The sequence below is a fragment of the Ostrinia nubilalis genome, chromosome 6 (assembly GCF_963855985.1).
Source record: "Ostrinia nubilalis chromosome 6, ilOstNubi1.1, whole genome shotgun sequence".
NCBI classification, from domain to species: Eukaryota; Metazoa; Arthropoda; class Insecta; order Lepidoptera; family Crambidae; genus Ostrinia; species Ostrinia nubilalis.
This window is the reverse complement of record NC_087093.1, coordinates 6,520,561-6,544,146: the sequence shown is the minus strand read 5'-3', so window position 1 is coordinate 6,544,146 and position 23,586 is coordinate 6,520,561. Positions and strand designations below refer to the sequence as shown.

At 34.9% G+C, this 23,586-nt stretch overlaps 2 protein-coding genes across 3 annotated transcripts in view; one reads left to right on the top strand and one right to left on the bottom strand.

Annotated features, from left to right (window-relative positions):
* The window catches only part of LOC135072469 (plasminogen activator inhibitor 1-like), a 30,024-nt gene extending 8,311 nt beyond the window's left edge, over positions 1 to 21,713 (top strand). For both annotated transcript variants that reach the window (XM_063966385.1, XM_063966383.1), the window contains 5 exons: positions 17,217 to 17,433; positions 19,175 to 19,315; positions 19,570 to 19,658; positions 19,741 to 20,175; positions 20,554 to 21,713. In XM_063966385.1, the coding sequence (XP_063822455.1) occupies positions 17,217 to 17,433; positions 19,175 to 19,315; positions 19,570 to 19,658; positions 19,741 to 20,175; positions 20,554 to 20,708 (1,037 nt within the window). In that variant the 3' untranslated portion in view covers positions 20,709 to 21,713. The remainder of the gene's footprint in view (positions 1 to 17,216; positions 17,434 to 19,174; positions 19,316 to 19,569; positions 19,659 to 19,740; positions 20,176 to 20,553) is intronic.
* A 202-nt stretch (positions 21,714 to 21,915) lies between these two features.
* On the bottom strand, positions 21,916 to 23,138 carry LOC135072470 (male-enhanced antigen 1). Its single transcript, XM_063966386.1, has 3 exons — positions 22,800 to 23,138; positions 22,412 to 22,543; positions 21,916 to 22,132 (listed from the first exon to the last, which is right to left on the bottom strand). Exons 1-3 carry the CDS (start codon positions 22,995 to 22,997, stop codon positions 22,004 to 22,006), a joined length of 459 nt encoding a protein of 152 aa, XP_063822456.1. The 5' UTR covers positions 22,998 to 23,138; the 3' UTR covers positions 21,916 to 22,003.
* Between the last annotated feature and the right edge of the window lie 448 nt (positions 23,139 to 23,586).

The window sequence follows — 23,586 nt, the reverse complement described above, 5'->3', positions numbered from 1 at the left end:
ACATGACTTTTCATTCAGTCATAACTTTTTACTGACAGCATACTTTTGATTGCGGTTTGGTTATAATTAATCAGTATTTAGTAGACTATTTTACTACATAGGTCTAGTTAGTGGTGGACATTTGGACCACACTCCATACATTTTTGGTCATTGTCCTTTGTTTTTCACCTGTTCGTGAGTTAACTTCTAGAAATGCTATAATAACGTCGTTTAAGTTCTATCACCACGTAAGTCATTATTAGCAACTTTTCAGGATTGGACGAAACGACGCGTCTTTCGATTGTCTAGCTAGAGAATGGCATCAAAATGACAAAAACGCCAAAATATGACTTACGTGGTGATAGAACTTACCCGACGATAAGTGAGACATCTTCACTGAAGACTTATTTTTATCATTATTTTAGGTACTTTTTTTTTTTTTTTTTTTTTTTTTTTTTTATTGGCTCGCACGGCTTGTGCATTTGCCACGACAAAGGTAGGGAAACGAAAATGTAGGAAATATCGGAATTTCGGAAAAAAAGAAAGGATAGGATCAATATAGGTAGGTAGGTAGATGTAATAAGATATTAAAAATATTATAATATAAAACATATAATATGAGGTACAAAAACTAAACCTTTATATCATTTTTAGATAGGAATAAGGAGATACATTTATAAATATCTTGATCGTTTGTGCATAAAAGGGTATTAATACAAGTGGGAAAAGGGACACGGAGGGTTAACAATGAGGACATAAAAAATGAGCGATCATACTTCGGACAGGAAAACAGGATGTGATTAATATCACCTACTTCAGAGCCACAATCGCATAAATTACTATCAATTATTTTAAGTCTAGCTAAATGAGCTGGTGTACATATGAGAATGTCTCCAACTTCCTCATTGGCCCTAGAGCAATTCCAAGTATACCATCAATAAAAGCCTAATTAGAGTCATCAAACCTCTCAGTCATTCAATTAGAGCCATTAGAACTTCATAACTATGAGTTGTTTTCTATGTGTAAGCTGAGGACACGTGTCTCCAGCTGACACATCTGTATCTTCGTAAATATTTATGCTACGATAATGTATTATACCTCAAAAATTACAGTCGAATCCAAATAGTAGGCTTTCCACTTTTCAAGACTTTAGCTCAAATACTGTTAAAACCACGATCAAAAAACTATGTGCGAGCTGGAGTACCGTGTCTCCAGCTTACACATCTGTATCTTCGTAAATATTTAAGCTACATCAATGTTTTATATCTCATAAATTAAAGTCGAATAAAAAAACCCGACTTCAAATCTTTCAAAGCTTTATTTCGAACCGTTTTCGAACTACGAACCGATACGTATGTGTAAGCTGGTGACACGTAACACACGGTGGATTATTAAAACCGTATAAGTTAGAGTTGCGTTTTAAAGATCAAATAATTCGTTATAATTAAAGTACACACGAGACATAATTTCAAATCTCTAGGCCTCTTAGTTTCAGAATTAAAAGCCAAAAACTATTTTCCCGCCAAATAATTCAAATAATATGGGTCGACTGCGACGTTGCCGTTCCGTGCGTCCACTAGAGCAGTCGAATTTGAACCTAAAAACTAGTACTGTTTGAATCATTTTTATTTGTAGTTTAAATCATTTAATTTCGATTATAAGAATTTTAGACTAGGAGCCGGCTGATTTGTGTATTGAGTACTTAATAACCTATATTTTATTAATAAGAAAAAGCTAGGTAAAACAAAATTATATTTTAATATACAAGTATAATAACGAACTTGTTTCCAAAGACTCAAATATTTGTGGCGTTTCTAAACGCAACCACTTTAATTTTTATTTAAATACCGTGAAGTCCCACGATTCTGCCACGTCAAGTGGCAAAAATGGGCAACAACTATATGTATTTTGCTCTATGGTTACAAACAGATTTTGCATGACATTGACAGATATGTCAAAATCCACCAATCACGCAGCATTTGGACCTCGCGTCTACGTATTGCCATCTGGCGGATTTTCCAATCGCGAAAGCCCTCATTGAATTCTTCTTCTTTTGTTGAAAAAAAAATTAACAACATTAACATCACAAATCACAATCACTACTAAGACATCACAAAATAGACGAAACACAGCATTTTGTACAGCATTTGCACAGAATTGGCTGTAAGGATCTATATCCATAGCCGTAAAACTTGTATTAAAAAAAAAGATGACAGTTGACTGCAATCATGAAGCTATAGATAACCCACGCTGAACTGTCCCACCAAACTCAATGACAGGGGGGCGCTACCATCGTTCAACTATATGGTTTTCAACATGGCAAAAATCAGAACCAGCGATCCGGTATTGACGGTGGCGCCCCACTGTCAATGTCATGGATAGGACAGTTCAGTATTTTGGAACTATAAAGATAAAAATGGAGGGCAAAGTTGGAACAAAACCTTGAGTCAAATACCTACTTATATCTATCTCGCTCTCTGCGGCCCTACCTCTCTTTTTAGTGTGAACTGTAGTATTGCTATCTTCTGATTTAAATCTCCTTGTAAATTCTTCGAAATAGCCAATTCACTAACCAAATCAGAAGTTAAACAAATAAATAATTAATATTTGAAACTAAGATTACCTAGTTAAATAAAAAATCACAAAATTGTCGGCCATATAGGCTTAATGTGTTGGCGAATCAGGGAATTACAATCCCAATTCCTGGGTAATCGGTACCATGTGGCAACATCGGCCCAATCCGGCCCATCATGGCGGTTGTTTACTATTTTGTTTATTAAGCAGTTAATTTCGTTTGAGATTGTTTACAGGAAATAATCATTGTTTTATCACAAGAATTGGTGCAAAATTTTGTAGTGCGTGGTTGCGGTAGTACGTGGTGTCCTGGAAGTGACATAAGATTCCACGCGTAAGTGTTTATTTCGTGATTTCCGACATTGGATCATTGTAAACATTTTTCACATTTTTTACAGTAATTTCTTCCTAAAACGTTTTACCACTAATTACACTTATCATTTTTAATGATACCTATGTCAAGAAATAAAGATTTTACATTGGTTTCATTGAATTTGAGCAATTTTATATTTTTTGTTTATTTAGAAAGAGCGAGTCTGCCCACAGAGAGCGAGATAGTGATACTTAGTTTGTGCTTCAAGTAGGTATTCGGAGTGTGGCCTCCATTTTTATCTGTAGCTTCATGACTGCAATATTGAGAAACAGTCAGTGTTGCCAGAAGGTTACTTTTGTAACCTTTTAGCTGATTTTTGAACTGCTTTGGTTACTTTTAGGGTACACTAATGAAAAGGTTACTTTTAGGTGATTTTTCGGAATTTGTAGAATTAACTTTTACAGGTTATTCAGTAAAAAAATATTAATAGTCCACACTCGGCCTCGTCGGCACGCGCACCGACGATCGCCAAACGGCTAGAGTACCTTCTGTACTCGCCACTCTGCCCGGTGAAGCTGGAAAAGCTCCTCCAGCTACCAGCGCGCGTCCCTTCAAAAAAAAAAAAAAAGCCGGAAACCTCCCCAACCCGACCGTGGATCACCAGTATTCTACTACACAGTAAGGTTATTAAAAGTTGATCGATCTGTGATAAATAATTTACCTGATTAATTAGTTTTATGAAGTAGGAATTTTATTTCATTAGTGATACCCGACAAGAACGTAGATCATCGGATTTCTAGTAAAGTGTATCTACCTTAATTATTAAAAATGTTAATTGATCTGTGATAATAATCGAGCTGAATAAAAACGTTTTTGATTGTTATTTTAGTATTTCATTCTAGCTATTATATTTCCAAGAATAACCTGGTTTTGCCATGTCTGAATACAGTTTTTTTTTTCGGTTTCGGTAAAACCGGTTTTGTGACCCCCTAAATCCCACCCTTACGTTCATATAAAAAGAATGTGCGTAATCTATACGTACATAAGGCACCTAAAATAATAGAGAGGAAAGAATTGATTGTATTGAACAATGAACCGTCTCAGCTATAAAAGACCCACTAAACTGAACTGTCCCACCAAACACATTGATAGGGGGCGCCACCATTGTTCACCTGTACAAGGTTTCCCAAAAAGTACTGTCAAGCCGAAGCCCAGAGGTAGAGTATCACTAGGGCTACCCGAATACTCGATTTTTTCAAGTTATTTATAATTTTCAGATGATATGATAATGATGATTATTTTTAAACCGGCAGACAGTGGTGACTGAGTTTGTTGCGGCGCTTCTTCTCAGCACTTGCCAAATGTTTGTCTCGAAGCGCTGGTAGGGCAAAAAAAGAATGAGACATGTATAGGCTCCTTAAGAGCATTTGACGATTTGCAAGCACTAATTTAATTAAATAAAATTATGATTTTGATTTTGATTTTGATGAAAATCTTTATCATATTTCAAAAACTGGGATAAAATCTATCCTACGTCCTTTCCCGGGACTCAACCATCTCTATGCCAAATTTCATCAAAATCGGTTCAGTGGTTTAGGCGTGAAAGCAAGACAAAGTTACTTTCACATTTATAATATTAGTATAGATGCAATGTTTTTGCCTCGATTAAATAAAACATTGTGATCAAAATAAAAACTTATTATCAAAATATTTTATAGGTTATTAGGTACTCAATACAGAAATCAGCCGGCTCCTAGTCTAAAATTCTTATAATCGAAATTAAATGATTTAAACTACAAATAAAAATAATTCAAACAGTACTAGTTTTTAGGTTCAAATTCGACTGCTCTAGTGGACGCACGGAACGGCAACGTCGCAGTCGACCCATATTATTTGAATTATTTGGCGGGAAAATAGTTTTTGGCTTTTAATTCTGAAACTAAGAGGCCTAGAGATTTGAAATTATGTCTCGTGTGTACTTTAATTATAACGAATTATTTGATCTTTAAAACGCAACTCTAACTTATACGGTTTTAATAATCCACCGTGTGTTACGTGTCACCAGCTTACACATACGTATCGGTTCGTAGTTCGAAAACGGTTCGAAATAAAGCTTTGAAAGATTTGAAGTCGGGTTTTTTTATTCGACTTTAATTTATGAGATATAAAACATTGATGTAGCTTAAATATTTACGAAGATACAGATGTGTAAGCTGGAGACACGGTACTCCAGCTCGCACATAGTTTTTTGATCGTGGTTTTAACAGTATTTGAGCTAAAGTCTTGAAAAGTGGAAAGCCTACTATTTGGATTCGACTGTAATTTTTGAGGTATAATACATTATCGTAGCATAAATATTTACGAAGATACAGATGTGTCAGCTGGAGACACGTGTCCTCAGCTTACACATAGAAAACAACTCATAGTTATGAAGTTCTAATGGCTCTAATTGAATGACTGAGAGGTTTGATGACTCTAATTAGGCTTTTATTGATGGTATACTTGGAATTGCTCTAGGGCCAATGAGGAAGTTGGAGACATTCTCATGGTGTACATGTATGCCCTAACCGCATGCGAATGAGAATAGAGGTGGCAGTCTTATCGAGCGTCGTTCTGAAAAACCAAGGTTTAACCGGGATATTGGGCTGTATACTCTTATAATGCTTCCCTTTAACCAGGTCACTACTATTCCATTCACTTTCCCAAGTTTTACGAAGATAGGATTTAGGAAGAGTAGCTAAATCATGGGAGAAGTTTTTATATGGGAATATATCTCCACACTGCACTGCTTCATTTGCCATTTTATCTGCTATTTCGTTACCGGGAATATTACTGTGAGAGGGGATCCAGGCAAAAATTACCTGGAAACCATTCAGTTGGCATTTGTGAAGTAAAATTCTACTATCAATAATTACTGGGAAATTAATATTAGCTTTAAGAGGGAATTTAGCCAAAGCTTGTAATGCACTTTTTGAGTCTGAAAAAATTATGGACTTTTTAAGTTTCATGAGTAATATATATATAGATACATAAGTAATATTATTTATACTAACAGCTACAATAGAAAAATCAGCATTATGATGAGGAATTTGGATAACAGAAAAAGAAAGAGAGTCATGGATGAGCAGTGCTACACCACCATAATTATCAGCTCTGTCTTCTCTAACTGTAGAGAATCCAGAGACTTTAAATAAGGAGTCCGGCCGAAGCCACGTCTCCTGAAGAGCAAGTATAGAAGATTTAAACTTATTAATTAAAAACAGTAAATCGCTTTTCTTGTTAGTAATACTACGGCAGTTCCACTGTATTATGGACAACTGGTCCATTATTACAGTCAATTACTTCTGAGGTATTCTTATTAGAAGGGGCAACGTTGGACGGTGAGGATAAATAATTAGACTGGGACAAAGAATGAAGAAGAGTAATGAGCAGTTCTTTAATAGACATTTCGGACAAAGAATCATTTTTGTTATTGTTTACAAGAATACTTTGAGATGGGGAAAATGGTGAATTAAAGTCCTTAATCAGGGCCTCATGACTGGCCCGATCATACCCTTTATTAAATTTGGGGGGATCTTTTGGTTTTAAAAATATGGTCTTTTTGTATGAACTACTGGTACTCATGTTGTTTTTATTAAATCCAATATTTCTTTTATTTGGGCTTGGAGGAGGTGGAGAAGAAGTTAATACATCAGCATAAGATTTAGTAGCCGGAGGGTGTAATTTCATTGCTTCAGCATAAGTCAAACAATCTTTCGCCATAGTTTCCTTAATATTTCGCTGCCTCAGAAATTCTGGACACTTTTTGCTGGTAGCAAAATGCGAACCAGAACATAAAACACACACAAGATCATCTTCATGAACAGAACAGTTATCCCCGGAATGACTTTGCCCACACCTGAAGCAACGAGGAGTAGACCTACATTGACTTTTGATATGACCGTATCTGCAGCACTGAAAGCATTGGATGGTGGGGAATATGTACAACTCCACCGGTAAAGAAGTGAAGCACATAAATATTCTTTTGGGTAAGACTTGTCCATCAAAGGTTACAACTACTGTTTCAATTGGAACAAATTCTGATTTACCATTGTTTACATTCTTCCTTTTTAAACGCCTTACTTTCAGAATGCTGCCACATCCAATTGGAACAGACATGTTCTCAATAATTTCCTCATCGGACCAATCTAAGGGTACCCCTCGGACAACCCCCATACGAGTAACATTAGTAGCCGGGATGAAAGCTTTGTACTTATTTAGAGTTAATAACTTGTTATTCAAAAATGCATTGGCAGCTTCATGAGTTGAGAAAGCAATAGACAATCTATTCCTACCAATTTTTTTCAGGCTTCCATTGATAACATTATGAATTGAATTCTTTTTTAAAAAATGGCCAAATGAGACAGGGTGTACAGTAGCATTATCATTTGGAGAAGTTATCTCTTTTTGCACGTGTATTACGTATGGTGACAAATCCGACGCTAGATATGACTGCCTACCAATAGGTTGTCGTAAAGAATTCTCTTCAGAAACACTAGCTGAATTTGGTACTGAAGGGTTGATATTCAGGGTAGAATTCAAAGCGGATTTAGAATTTAAAAGTAACTTGTCCGATGAATTTTCGCATTGACAATCGTTTTCATTTATTACGCCTTGTTTATTATGGTGTCTCCTTTTTTTATTGCAATGCTTACAAAGTTTTCGAGGAGCATGAGTTCGTTTTCGTTTACTATTAACATTGCATTCAGAACCGTCCGTATCCACAAAAGAGCTTTCGCTTACCAAGTTTACATTATCAGACGAGATAGTTACAAAGTTAGAAGCCTGGGGGATGCCTCCCCCAGGATCATCAGAGACGTCCATCGGACCAATTAAGAAAAGAACAACTTACCAGTTGCCCGATGAAATAGTACACAAACTATAAAATAAATACAACAATACACTTAAAACAAATACACTACACTACTTTACTGATCCTATTTAGTTATTAATTCTAACAAAAAATAATAAAACCCTAGAAAGACGTCTACACCGCCCGACGTTTCCCGCGCTTTTTTTCTTTTAGGTACTTACTCATTGTATTATCCTCGTCTTCAATACCTCGGTTATAAAATTGTAATATTTAATATCATTGTAACAGACAAATGAGAAGTAAAAATATTTTTAATCCCGAGAGGCAAAGCGGCTGATGGATGGGCATCATCATTAACTGATATAAAAAAGAACATGATAAGTTCACAAATAAAAGATAATTAAAATTATAGTTAGCGAATTGTTTTTCTAATGATTAGACATCAGTATAAGTACAGTCAGCGTCAAATAGTTCGTGCGTGATACCCAAAAGGAGCTAAAAAGTTCGCAACACGTCTTTGTTACAATCGGAATAAGGTTGTGTTGTCAACTTTTTGGTCACTTTGAGTGTCACGAACTATTTGATGCTGACTGTACTAGTATATAAGCCTTATAATTTTCGATGTCTTTTGGTAAGGCCACGACCGCGTGGATAAAGTTGGTCTATTTACTTACTTCCATATGAAAAAAATGGCAATGTAGGCAAAAAAGACCTACTAAATATTTTTGATAGCTTATGTTTACTTAATGTAGATAAAATAATTTTGTTCACATTCCCCTACAGTAGAAGCTTGCCACAGGAGGAAAATAATTTAAGATATAAATTGAATTTGACATTGAATACACTGACATATAATCAATGCAAATTCCATGTAATTGACATTAACAATTATTTAAAAAATAAATGTTTATTGACAATAGATAAATATAATTATCTAAATAAATATTGTAAAAGACGAATAGCGAATTCGCTATCATATTTTATTAAATATTTAGCCATTAATTTGGCTAGCCAAACTGCTTTTATTGAGCAGAACATGGATGTTCGACCCTTGGAATCTGTTCCAAATCATAATTTAAATTACATCGTAAGACAATAGAGGATAAATCTGGCATACAAAATTCGGGTACAAAGAAATTTAACGGTTTTAATTTAGTGCATCAAAATGTACAAGGCTTCTCCGGCAAAGACTTGGAAATTGAGTTATTTATCCAAGAATTGAATATTCATGTCTTATGTTTAACGGAACATTGGCTCAGGCAATATGAACTAATGCTGAGCATTAATAATTATAAGCTTATTAGTTCATTCACTAGAGAGTTAGCTATTCGTGGAGGGTCACTAATATTAATCAATGATAAATTAAAATGTAAAGAGCGTAAAGATATTGTATCTCTCTCTGTCGAGCGAACTATTGAGCTGTCATGTGCAGAACTGGACGACTATGTTATTGTATGTGTATACAACGTGTCCCAAAATTCAAGGATAAGCCGGCGCCGCAGGATGGACATAGTCATGACTACTTTAGGAAAAATAAGAAAAAAAATCTATCTTAATTATTTTTTAAGTTACACAATAAATTATGAAATTCTTCGAAAATTGACACCCCTTATGATATTGTACATTACCACGACCACTATTTTTTAAATATTTCTGTTTTTTTGTTTGTATCGGCAATTTAAATAGTTCTGCTGTCCACTCCAATTCTTAAAACCCCCAGAATCCTTGCAGTTTTTACACAAAAGTTAATCAAAATATGATATTTCCTTAAAATTTTGAACGATTTTTACTTTCACTCCACTTTGACGCGTCGTTTTGTAAAAAAAAAGTATGAACACTACTGCGGCAAGTTTTTTATAAAGTTGACGCAACTATCCAAGATTCCAAAATGGTATAATACTCTAAGAAAACTAGTCGCAAAAAAGATATGCGTACCATTTTTACAAGCACTTCGCTTGTTAGCTAGTGTGGGACAAATCTTGCAACTGAATTTAAGACCAGTTCTCCTCAACCGATTGAGCTGAAATTTGGTTACATTATGTAAGTACGATGACGATGCATTATTATGGTACCATTGAGCTGGATGGAGTCTGGAGGTGACCATAGGAACTTCTAAACGAAACGGCGGAATCGCATCTAGTTTGGGTTCGTTGGATTTGTATTTTCGTGCACTTTAGTGCTAGATGATATTCAGGATCCTGATAATGAGTCAAGAGGTGGCCAGGAGCTGGCCAAAGGAACTCCTAAACGAAATGGCGGAAGCTTATCGAATTTAGGTTCGTTGGATTTAACTTCCCGAGCACTTGGACCATAAAATTGAGAAACAACTAAAAAGTGTAAAATAAACAAGCATTAATGCGAAATTTTAAGAAAGAATTTAACGATAAAAATAATTGTATGCAAGATTCAAATAATTTCGAAAGCTTGTAGCGCAAACAGAAAAAAAGAGGAATAAATTCCATGCGCGATTATAACTTTATTTTAAACTTTTTAGTTGTTTCTCAATCTCATGGCCTAAGTGCCCGGGAAGACAAATCCAACGAACCCAAATTCGATAAGCTTCCGCTGTTTCGTTTAGGAGTTCCTATGGCCAGCTCCTGGCCACCTCTTGACTTCATCATCAGCACTCTGGACATCATCTAGCACTAAAGTGCACGAAAAGACAAATCCAACGAACCTAAACTAGATGAAATTCCGCCGTTTCGTTTAGAAGTTCCTATGGCCACCTCCAGACTCCATCCAGCTCAATGATACCATAATATTGCATTGTCATCGTACTTACATAAGTATACCAAATTTCAGCTCAATTGGTTGAGGAGAACTGGTTTTAAATTCAGTTGCAAGATTTATCCCAAACTAACTAACAAGCGAAGTGCTTGTAAAAATGGTACGCATATCTTTTATGCGACTAGTTTTCTTAGAGTATTAGGTATACCATTTTGGAATCTTGGATAGTTGCGTCAACTTTATAAAAAACTTGCCGCAGTAGTGTTCATACTTTTTTTTTACAAAACGACGAGTCAAAGTTGAGTGAAAGTAAAAATCGTTAAAAATTTTAAAGAAATATCATATTTTGATTAACTTTTGTGTAAAAATTGCAAGGATTCTGGGGGTTTTAAGGATTGGGGTGGACAGCAGCACTACTTAGGTTGCCGATACAAACAAAAAAACAGAAGTACTTGAAAAATTGTGGCCGTGGTAATGTAAAATATCATAAGGGGTGTCAATTTTCGACGAATTTCATTATTTATTGTGTAACTTAAAAAATAATTGAGATAGATTTTTTTTCTTATTTTTCCTAAAGTACCCATCACTATGTCCGCCCTGTGGCGCCGGCTTATCGTTGAATTTTGGGACACGTTGTATATGTCGTAGTCGGATTGTATAATCCGCCGTTTTACATTACCACTAGGCATTTTACATTACAGCTCTGTTTTGTAATACGGCGGTTCAACGTTTAGGCGGATTGAATACGGCTGAATGAAAATCCGCTGGAATGTATTCGGCGCCAAACGTTCTTCAATACGGCTAGCCGTAATGTAAAACAGCGCGTCATTACCCGCCGCTTTGACAGTTTTTAGTTCAAATTTTCAACACCGTGGCGCTGCCTGACATCACAACAACAATGGCGTCGGATGCAGAAAATGTGTTGCTAAATTACGGGGTTATTTCTGAATCTAATAAAGAAAAGTTATAAATATGTGTGTCGACAGTTAGTTTAACAACAGTTTTAACTTGCAATTGAAGAATTTCTATTCTTCACAATGTGGAACAGTCAAAAAACCGTGGACAAGGGACCGAGTTTTGGAGGTTATAGCCCACATCAAAACCGCTAAAGTGGCTATGGATTCTGGTGTTCGGCGGAATCCTACTCAATATTAATGGAGCAAAAAGTATGGTATTATGACAGTGGCCGGTGAAGATTTTGAGATATCTTTTATTTTAAAATGTTTGTTTGAACCTTGTGATTACTCATTACGTTTAATGACTAAAGCCAAATATTTTATTAAATTATTAACTTTCAAAAAGTTTATTTGTTTTGAGATGGCTGTCCCCTGTGATTTATAAATAAGTATACAAAAAAATTACTGAAGCCAAATATATAATTTAGTATTACTTACAGTAACGAAGATAATAATTCTTACTTAATTACTAAGGAACATCGTGAGAAGAAATGTCTTATTAAAATTTATTTTCATTAAACATTGTTTTATTTTGTAAGTATGGTCACCCTACAATCTAAATAATAGTACGATGCGGCTAAACGTGGGCCGCCGTATTGAAGAACGTATCGCAATGACAATCCGCCTAAACGTTGAACCGCCGTATTACAAAACAGAGCTGTAATGTAAAATGCCTAGTGGTAATGTAAAACGGCGGATTATACAATCCGACTACGACATATAGACCCCCATCTAGTAACTATGAATTATTTGAAACCACAATGGAAGAGGTACTTAGAAGAGTGTGTAATAGTTCAAAGAAAGTAGTTGTATGTGGAGACTTTAATATTAATATAATAGAAGATTCCTCTCTTTCAATACGGTTTTTAAATTTATTCAAATCTTTTAACTTGTTAAATCTTTTCTCTGAACCAACTAGGGTGACTCCAACATCAGCTACTTGCTTAGACAATATATTCTGTAACTGCTTAGTGCTAGAGAAATCAATAATAAATTTTGTTAATTCTGATCATTGCGGTCAAATAGTGTCATTTCAACACCATTTTGTGCCATCGAGCAAGGAAATAGAATATAGACCAGTCACTGCATCCCAGAAAGACAAATTTAAATCTCAAATATCTAATAAGGTCCCACTTTTGCATTATTTTAACTGTAGTATAAATATTTTATATGAGCAATTATTTGAATTAATTAAAAATGAGTTCAATAAAACTTTTCCTAAGAAAACAATTATTATTAAAAACAATAAAACTAAATTCAGTGACTGGGCTACAGTAGGTATTTATATTAGTAGGAAAAAAATGTTTGAATTATATGGTAGAAAAGCCTATAGTAGCGACCCGGACTTTATAGAATATGTAAAAAAATACTCAAAAGTTTTTAAATAAGTTTGTACCATGGCAAAATCTATTTACATACGTGACAAAATTAAAAACTCTGGCAACAAAATTAAAGCTACTTGGAATTGTATTAATAAAGAAACTTGTAGAATTATATCTCGGGATGACACATTCGCATTAAAAATTGATAATAAGTATATTAAATGCAATGATAAGGTAGCAAACGCATTCGAAGGTTACTTCTCAAATGTACCAATCATAACAACAAGCAATCTTAATTCATGTTCATATCAGGCAATGTCTCTTCTCGAGGGTTGTGTTGATGTTTGCAATAGCCCATTAAAATTTAGACAAATAGACCCCATAGTTATTATAAAAACTTTCAAAGAACTAAATATAAAAAAGACAGAGGATATATGGGGCATATCAACAGACATAATAAAACCCATCATTCCTCTTATAGCTCCCCATTTAGCTCATATCTTTAATGAATGTATTAACGAAGGTCAGTTCCCTACCCTGATGAAACATAGTAAAATCATACCATTATTTAAAGCAGGAGACAAAAGTGACCCATCCAACTTTAGACCTATATCGATACTACCTGCGCTCAGTAAAATATTTGAAAAAATTATTTTCAATCAACTACTGTCTCATTTTAACTTAAATAAACTGTTTCATGAAAAACAATATGGGTTCACAAAAGGGAAAAGTACGACCGATGCAGGGGTTGCTCTTATCAAACACATTTTCGATGCTTGGCAGGAGAAAAAGGATGCTATTGGTGTATTTTGTGACTTATCGAAGGCGTTTGACTGTGTTGATCATCAAACTCTGTTATTTAAGCTAGAACATTATGGCGTATCAGGCAAGGCCTTAAGCCTATTACACTCTTACCTCTCAGACAGATTACAAAAAGTAAATATTCACGGAACTAACTCTTCGGGCGCCCCCCTAAAAATGGGAGTGCCCCAAGGCTCAATACTGGGACCATTGCTCTTTCTGATTTATATAAATGATCTACCTTTTTATTCAAAGGACCTTTGTGAGATAGTATTATTTGCTGATGACACTTCTTTAATTTTTAAAACTGACAGGCGTCAGGAAATATTTGACGACGTGAATAATGCTCTTTCCAAAGTATTAGACTGGTTTACAACTAATAATTTGCTATTAAACGCAAAAAAAACTAAATGTTTAAAATTCACTATGCCTAATGTCAAACAAGTTAATACTAATATTACAGTAAATAATGAACGCATTGAACTGATAAACTCTACTGTATTTCTAGGTATTACCCTAGACTGTAAATTACAATGGGGCCCCCATATTGCTGCCTTGGCGGGAAGACTTAGTTCAGCTGCCTTTGCGGTGAGAAAGATCAGAAACTTGACTGATGTTGAAACAGCAAGGCTTGTATATTTTAGTTATTTTCATAGTATTATGTCTTATGGTCTTTTACTGTGGGGCTCAGCAGCAGACATAGAATCAATTTTCATTTTACAGAAAAGAGCTGTTCGGGCAATATACGGTCTTAAACCACGTGACTCGCTTAGAGAAGTTTTTAAAGAAATCAATATATTGACTGTGGCTTCGCAATACATATTTGATAACATTATGTATGTCCGTAAACATATACATTTATTTACTAAGAAAAGTGACGTCCACTCATTTAACACGAGACATAAGAATAAACTTGCTGTTCCATCATTTAGGTTGCATAAGATAGGTAATTCATTCTTGGGGAAATGTATTACCATATTTAACAAAATACCACACAACCTTGTCGAATTGCCAATAAACAAATTTAAGATACATATAAAAAATACCCTTATGTCCAAAGGGTACTACAAGGTTCGAGACTATATTGATGACAAGGATGCGTGGTCAGTTCAGTCTGCACATATTTGATGTACTTAAATTTGACTATTCTTACCGTTAGATAATTCCTGGCAATAAGTGGTGACTGAGTTTGTTCCGGCGTTTCTTCTCAGCACTTGCCATGTTTGTCTCGAAGCGCTGGTAGGGCCCAAAAGATAAGGAGACGTGTAAAGTGCCCCATAAGGGCTACCTTTTCTTTTTTTATTATTTTCTATTGACGTTCATAAGTGCCACTTGTGGTCTAAACTGAATAAATATTTTTTGATTTTGATTTTGAAAAGATAAGATAGATAAGTATGCTTGGTGCGATTGATTTGCCTTTTGTCTTTATAGCACTTAAAGTACGCCTTATTAAGTGCTATAAATATTTTTCATGGACTCAGATTCATACTGAAATATTCACCTGATAATCAAGCTAGAATTTTCCAATATGCCTAGATCTAGGTACCTAGTCCATATTCCCTAGTGCGTGCTTTGTTTACTTCTTAACGTAAGTAGGCATGTTCCTAAAGACCATAGCTGGGCATTAACTCGTTAATCCGTTAATCGTTAATTAACGAAGTTAACATTTCTATTAACGGATTAACTTTTAAGTTAACTTTAAAAAATGTTAACGGACTCGTTAACTTCCGTTAAATAATCCTAAGTCCGTTAATCATTAATCCAGTACTTACCTACTATTTACCAAAAAGATACAGCAGGCACGCTGAAAAACACTATAAAAACGCGTTCTAACAAGTACGTTCGGGCTTCCAGAACTTTCTGAACCCAAAACAACAGTAACCAGAAAGAAACGATATAAAAAATGTATTTTTATTTATTTATTTACAAGCTTATACAGGGTGGAATTTTGTAATGCCACCTGGAGGGAAAGTACTTTTAATACTACAAATAGAAAACTTTACTGAAAGAAAACATTCCTTTATTTTTGAAAAGAAAGAGAACTGCATTCATCGGTTTTCGACATTTTTTCGAAAATTCATTACCTTATCATACAATAGGCTAGTTTCCTAAAAAAATTTTTTTAGTGCGTCAATTTTAATATAAAAATATATTGGACACATATTTTTTATTGTCAATCAAACAAATTATTACAAAGTTATAGTGCGTTGAAGTTCCGTGCGACGTCATAAAGTACTGCACTTTTACGCACTCACTGACGTCACGGGCCTTTTCTTTAGAACTTTGGCACGCTTTATCTCTTTACATTTTCATTAGTTTTAAAAAGTGAAAAATACGTGTCGAGTAGTTTTTAATACGCTAACTGACGGACTAAATAGAACTCTTGCTTTTTTACCCAGGAAACATCCCTATTTCTGTACATAATTAAAATAATTTAAGATTTTATGGATTTCCTTTCATTTGATTTATCAAGTTTGTTAGAGAGATTTCATCCTTATACTTGACCCTAACGATCGATGCGGCGATCGGTGTAATTCTTAACAGATTTTAGATTTTTTTCTATCTACAATATTAAGAGTAAGTACTTTCCCTCCAGGTGGCATTACAAAATTCCACCATGACTGTATATTGACTTCACTTGTTAGTATGTGTGGGACAAATCTTGCAACTGAATTTAAGACCAGTTCTCCTCAACCGATTGAGCTGCAAGTTGGTATACTTTACCATTGTTTGTTGTGGTACCATTGAGCTGGTCTAATGATGGAGTCAGGAGGCGGCCATAGGAACTCCTAAATGAAACGGCGGAATCGCATCGAATTTGGGTTTGTTGGATTTGTCTTTTTGAGCACATTGGTGCTAAATTGTATTGTAATTGAACAAGGCTCTGAGATTGAGATACTATAGACTAAGAGCTGGTGAACGCCAGACCAACGTCATTTTATAAAAGCTGAAAGTTTTTCAGCGTATGCTCCCAATATAGGTTAGAATGTTGGTGGATTATGAAGTTTGGGTCATCGTGGCTTTGGCAGCTATCCTAAAAAAACTGTCTGGCAAGGAGTTGAAACTGTCAAAACTGGCTAAAAAGAGGAATAAATTCCATGCGCGATACAAGCTTTCGAAATTATTTGAACCTTGCATACAATTATTTTTTCGTTTTATTATAATGTGTTAACGGATTAACGATTAACGTTAACTTGCGTTAAATCTTCCATAATGTAACGTTTTAACGTTTAACGAAGTTAATTTTTTTATTAACGGTTTAACGATTAACGAAGTTAACTATTTGATTAACGGTGCCCAGCTATGCTAAAGACTAAAGATTTACGGTGATTTCCATAATTATTAGATTATTGCGCGCCAAAACTTTTTACACTTATTTAATTGTACAGTCGACAGCAGCGCATCAGACTAATTTTTTGTTGCAAAATCGCACCATTTGGAACCAAATAAGGTGCTACTATTATTTAGCATTTCCTCTGCGTCTGCACCTGCATAAAATAGTGTTTTGGTTTTTGTAGGATGAAAAAACTACTACAACAAAATAAATTAATTTGTTATCTCTACATTATAAGCTCGGCTGTGGCCGCTGCGTTGTGATAAAGACCCGCGCTTACGTTGCGGAAGATACCGGTTGACTGCGTGCGTGCGTGGTATAAGTTATAAAATACCCAATTTATCTTTTTTTTTCGCAGATATTCTCGTGAACCGAAAATACCACGAGGATTTGGGGTCGCGATTGCGGTCTCTAAGTGCAAACGACACAAAGACATTATACGCAAATGCTGTGTTTGTCAGCGAGCTGTCCCGGCTCCGGGACATATTCCGCTCCTACCTACAGCGGGTGTACCACGGGGAAGCTCTCCGTGCTAACTTTCAAGATGGCGACAAAGTTAAACAAATGATTAATGAGTTAGTATTGTACGGTTTTTCCTTATACCCCGGTCAGGCTACGCTTTACGCTTGTTTTGTTTTCCGTATTAGCGCGTTCAAAATAGACGCAACAAAAATAAGTAAACAGAAATCATTCTGACCACTTAATTACCGAATACGAATTGAGTCATACTTCAGTTCATAATAAATTAACTTGTAAACAACTGATAACCCTGAAAAGATTTGTGTTTGATCCCGCAGTTTGTTGCTTGGCTAACTGATGGAGTAATATTATTAAGTTCCTATTATTTACCTACATAAACTGATCTAAAAGTTAAGTTAAAAGTTACCTACATAAGTTAGCACTATCTTTGCGTCACTGTTGCATGTTCACCTTGACTTTGCCATACTTACGATGCTTTTTCGTGGTATTGAGGTTTTAGTTTTACGAGAGTATTTATAGCCATAAGTATTTTATGCTCTTTAACCGCAGCCTTTGCAACACGAAAAAATTAAATACTTAAAGATACTTACTTAATACTTATTAACCTTTAGCTACTGAGGTGGATTTAATTTCACGTAAATACTGACGTGGGGGCCTGAGAGGCCCGTACATATGTGTGCTTATATTTTAAAATATATTATCTTTTTACGGTTTTATGTTTAATAATTATTAATAGTGGTTATATTTAAATACAGTAAAACGATTTTTATGTAAATTATTTGTTAATAAGTAGGTATTATTTGAATATTTAGAAAACATGTAGCATTTTTTGGCAAAAATCTCATGAAATCATGATTCACAAAGTTATCATGAAAAGTATTCATAAATTCAACAAATCAACTTAGAATCTTAATTTTCAATAGTCTTTTTAGCTAATGATATATCAGTAATCCTAATATGAAAAAGGGGAAAAAAAATTACATACATCAAATAGTGCGAATTAAACACAGTCTGGATAAACTTGCTTTGCTCAATGAAGGAAGCCATACATGTTTTTAAAATGTAGATTTCATTTGAATCTTCAAAAGACATGTATGGCACTTGGTTTCATCGTTTAAATCTTGATAGACAGGTACAGGCTTATCATTTCCTAACATACGTGCCAAAAACTACTGTGCTTCTATTTTTCGTTAAATGCTGGTTATTTTTACTTCCGAGATAACGCTTTCTCTCGGACGACGTATTGTGGGCTCCATATTATAGATTTTTTCAAATTATTTCAAGAAAAGACGACAAATAAATGAAAACTATAGACAAAAAAAGTTACGCCAATACTGAGGTGGGGGCCTGAGAGGCCCACGAGAAACTTTAAAATTAATTTACCTACTGAAATTGCGCGTGCAATCATGTGCACAGTTGTTGGCAGCCTCGGCGCAATGAAACTCGAAGGTACTAAAAGATTCACGTGTGTCGTGCACGTGGGAGAGGAGAAATTCAATAATTTGACTTTTTGAAGGCCTGAGAGGCCCCCACGTCAGTAGTTAAAGGTTAATATTTAGACATGATCAATGTGGCATTTCCTCCTAAGTATAAAAGTATTATTATATTAGGATTTTGAAAAATGAGATAATATAGGTACATTAATTTTAGATGGCATGCTAAAATTAATGTACCTATATTATCTTATTATCATAATAGACAAAAGTTGTAGGTAAAATTTTGGTATTCGTGTTTTTGTTGTTGACTGATCGTGTATGTTAATATTTGTTTAAATGTTCTAATGGTAATCAGTTGGACTGTATTTGAAAAATCTAAAGAAATAACATTGTATTTCAGATGGGTGAGTAACCACACCAACAACAAAATAGAAAACTTTCAGCAGCAGCCACTGCCCGCTTCGACAAAAGCAGTGCTTCTCAGCGCCCTCTACTTCAGCGGACAATGGGCGGAACCTTTCGTACCCGAGTATACGAGAAAGTATGTTATTCAAACACATAAGTTTGATTTTTGAGATTTTTCATTTAGATTTTACACAATTAACAGCAATAACTGAAATATAAAAATTGACATTACATAAATCAACTCATGAACGTGGCGGATATCGCAACTTTTTTCCCGATGTCCAATGAGGGACAAACAGCTAAAGGACAGGAGTGACTTAAGCTTACTTAATTACTTAAAATGCAGCTTTAAGTGTAAAATTTTATCTATATTTTTATCCTCTCCTTCAGGTTACCCTTCCAAACGCCAACCAAAGAAGTGCTGGTAGATTTGATGGCTAATTTCGGAGATTTTGACTACATTTTTTCATTTGAAGATGGTAAGGAATCAATGAAAATGTGAAAACTTAATGCTGTTTTCAATATCCATTATTTGAAAAAAAAAAATGTTTTACATTTCAGGCTTACAGATGATTGCTTTGCCGTACAACGATACAGTGACAACGATGTACGTAATAAAACCAAGATTACCAAAGCGTGTTAACTTAACTGATTTACTAGATCGTTTAGATTACGAAAAGATTGATAAATTGATAGATCACATGAAGAGGAAGAAGTGTGTCATTCGTTTCCCTAAAATGAAGCTTGAAAGTAAGGTAGACTTGAAGGATACTTTGAGTGGGTTGGGTGCCAGATCGATGTTCACACCTGGAGTTGCGAATTTCGCTGTCATGCTGGAGAGCGATCAAGTTGCTAATACCAATGAAGAGGAGTTGATAAGCCGAATAAACACAGGCGAGGGCGAGGCGCGCACACTAAAGGACATGGTCAACGGGTTTGTCAACCCGTCCGTGCACGTCGACTCAGTGATGCATGAAGTCAAAATGACTATAGACGGTGAGTCTTTCAACATATTTGTATGCATATGTTACGCAAATTAGCTGTCGGTACTGCTGGCTGAGTCACATCGTACTGTTAATGTAACGGCGCTGCGCAGCTTAGTCATTTAGTTAAAAGTATAATAAGTGATAAATAACTCACTAACACTTCAATAAGTCCATAAACAGCGCAAATAAATAAACATTTAGATCAATCTGCATATAGACTACAGTTTATTTATGTGAGAAAAGTGTACTTATACGAAAGCTCCCTGTTTGCAAAAACTAGAGCGTTTCGTGATGGAGTAAGGGCAGATAGATACCATAACCCATCTTCTCCATACAGAAAAACATTCTGAAACTATTTATGTAACTAATAGAAATATATTTTGCACAGAATACGGCACCGAAGCAGTGGCTGCGACCAGCGCGGTGATGGCGCGTACGGCGGAGACGTTCTACGCAGACTCGCCATTCTATCTATTCATCAGGAACGAGAAGACCAAACTGGTTACGTTTAGCGCTATAGTGTTCGACCCAACTATTGAGTAAAAGTCTCTGATACATGTTCCGGATATTAAATTAACACTAATTTAGCAATAATCTAAAAGAAGAGGAACCAAATATTATCACATGTAAATAATAATATCAATTTTAATATAATTACACCGAGAGTTCATTGGCCCTCTGTAAGTAGACAGGTTAGTCAGGTTGTACTGTCAAAAGTACACCCACCTCATGTCTTTTCAGTAGTATGCTGCGCCCTAACGGGATTTCGACAATCAAGAATGTTTCTGTCATATTTTATGCAACGGCGCGGCGTTACCTTATGACCTACTCTTTATAATTATTTCCGTAATTTCGATTTTATTTATCCCTTCTTTGCAACAGCGACATTACTGGCATGAGCGACAGTGACAGAAAACACAAAAACGACGTACCCATAAGTGATAGAGGGTAGACCCACAAATTACAAAGTGCGATTGTCACGATTTATCGCGCTCGGAGTCGAACACAAATCTTATTTTGTAACATACATAACTACGTTTTATGCATGACATAATCAGAACAAAATTGTTTTGATATAAGAAAGAAACAGGTTTTAACAACCAATTTTACGTGACGAATTAAACCAATTACCTACAATCACGATTCAATTTCGATCGAATTTGTACCTGTATAATTTATCCCATCCCAATTTAAGAAACACAGAGGCCATTGACACATTAATTACAATCTTCTTTAGCGATTTTTTTTTAAATAATCAAGAGCAGGGAGATCGAAAATTTTACTACACTGTAGTCGAGTAAAAATTATGGGTTATTTGATTTGAATTGTGTAAATGCAAATCAGGGATATTTTACTGTTTATGTCTTAGCTAATTTTTTTTTTCTCATTTGAATGGTGAATCTCATGATATGGTAAAAATCACAAAAAAAAAAGCTTTAATAACTGAACTTTTTTATGTAATTAATAATAGATTGTCAGGCAACATACATTATTCAGATTCCATACAAACCATAATGTTATAATTTTAATAAAATTGTTTTCTTTTAAGGATTTTTTAATTTTCCTGTAATGTTTTGCAATTTTAATAAATGTGATGTCAAAATTAATAAATGAATTTTAGTTATTCTTCCTATTATTTCCAACTCAAGGTAAACAAGTAATCAAGCACAAGCATTATAATTAAGGATCATAGTTTTACCATAGGAAACATTAATTGGACTAGGTAAATGGTGATACTTGAAACTCAATATGGAATAACATAGCAATATTTATTTTCTTTCAATAAATACATTTGATCAATATTAAACTTAAAAATACACACTAATAAATAACTAACATTACCTGTTGTTTCTTAATTTTTCTATTCTATCGTTAAGTGTCTGTTTCCATTGTTCTTCAGTGATAGTTTGTGCCCACTCTGGTATGGATGCTTGTGGTAAGGCAAAATTTGCCATTGCAGACATCACCTTAAAATATAAATAACAATCAAAAAGTAGATAGTAGTAGTAAAGATAGTTAATTAATTTTTTTTGTTCTTTGAACTCTTTTAATGCATATAATAATAATAATATGTACTAAAGGAAGTACAAGACAGATTTTGAATTTGGGCCAGACCATTTGAAATTTTATCTTAGGTACTACAATTTCTTATGACAAACTACAAACATTATTTAGCCTATATTTAAAAAAAAATACAGTAAGCAACAAAATGTATTCAGTTGAGGAAATGATATGTAAATCCTTACTTGCTGAGCTCGATCATGGTCCATTTGAATTGATTCTGATCTTTGAGGTGCACTCCAAACTTCTCTTGTTAGTATTGAATCCATTGATTCTATCACAGGGACATCATTTTGTGGCTCAGTTGCAGGAAGATTCTGAAATAATAAAATTAATTCTCAATCAAATTGATGGTAAACATTATTTTTATCTACTAATAGTAATCAAAGTAAGTTATTTTCTGCAAATAGGTTTGTAAAAAGTTTATTTACTTACACTCAGTATTACTTTAACCATACCAATGCTTCGGACAATAAATGAGACGAAGCAGCACAAGACACTCTGTCAACACACTAGTATACATAATAAATCATTGCACAGTAGTGTAGTAACACTAAATTATACAGTAATTACCTCAGCATCTTCATCACTTAGGTCGTGGTCGGAGTGTACAGCGTCGGGACCTTGGGGCAAGGGTTCATAGCCAAAGTGCTCATTCTGCTCATCATCGCTACCCTCGTCCAGATTACCGTTCATCAATAAATCGTGTCGTGGGGGTGGTATCAGATCATTCCCGTTGTTCTCAGGCGGGTCAGGGCCGTCACATACCATTTTATAGGCTTCTAACTTTATTTCCTCGCTTGCGGTTTTACAGAGATATTTTCACAGCAGTGTAAATTAATTAAAACAATCACAAAAGTAGAACTATAGCGTCTGCATCTGCAAAAAGTGCTGCAACAAAACACCAAAAATGCAAACCATGCAAACACCGACCCGAATTGGTTTGACATTCACCTGACATTGACAGCACTTTTTTTTAATTAATTTTACGGCTTTGGATATCTCAATCGATTATTCCCAGTATAAAGGTCACAGCACACTAATCGCTTCGCACAAAAATCGGTCACGCTTAAAAAATTCAATATCTATACGATTTGTATCTGCGAAAGGGTGCGCAAGGGTGGACGAAGAGACGCGTCTTTTCTGGATACGGCCCGTATCCAGAAAAGTCAACTAGCTTACGGCTCCCGTATCATACGGGAGCCGTAAGCTAGTTGACCATGTAACACGGTTCGTGGGCTTGTCCAATAGAGGTTGTTTGTTACGATTTCGATAGGTGTTCGCTGCAGTACTTGCAGTAGGAAGTTTCATAAAAAGAATACTGAACAATTCGAGTTCCCTTTCCGAGAGATAAGTGTGC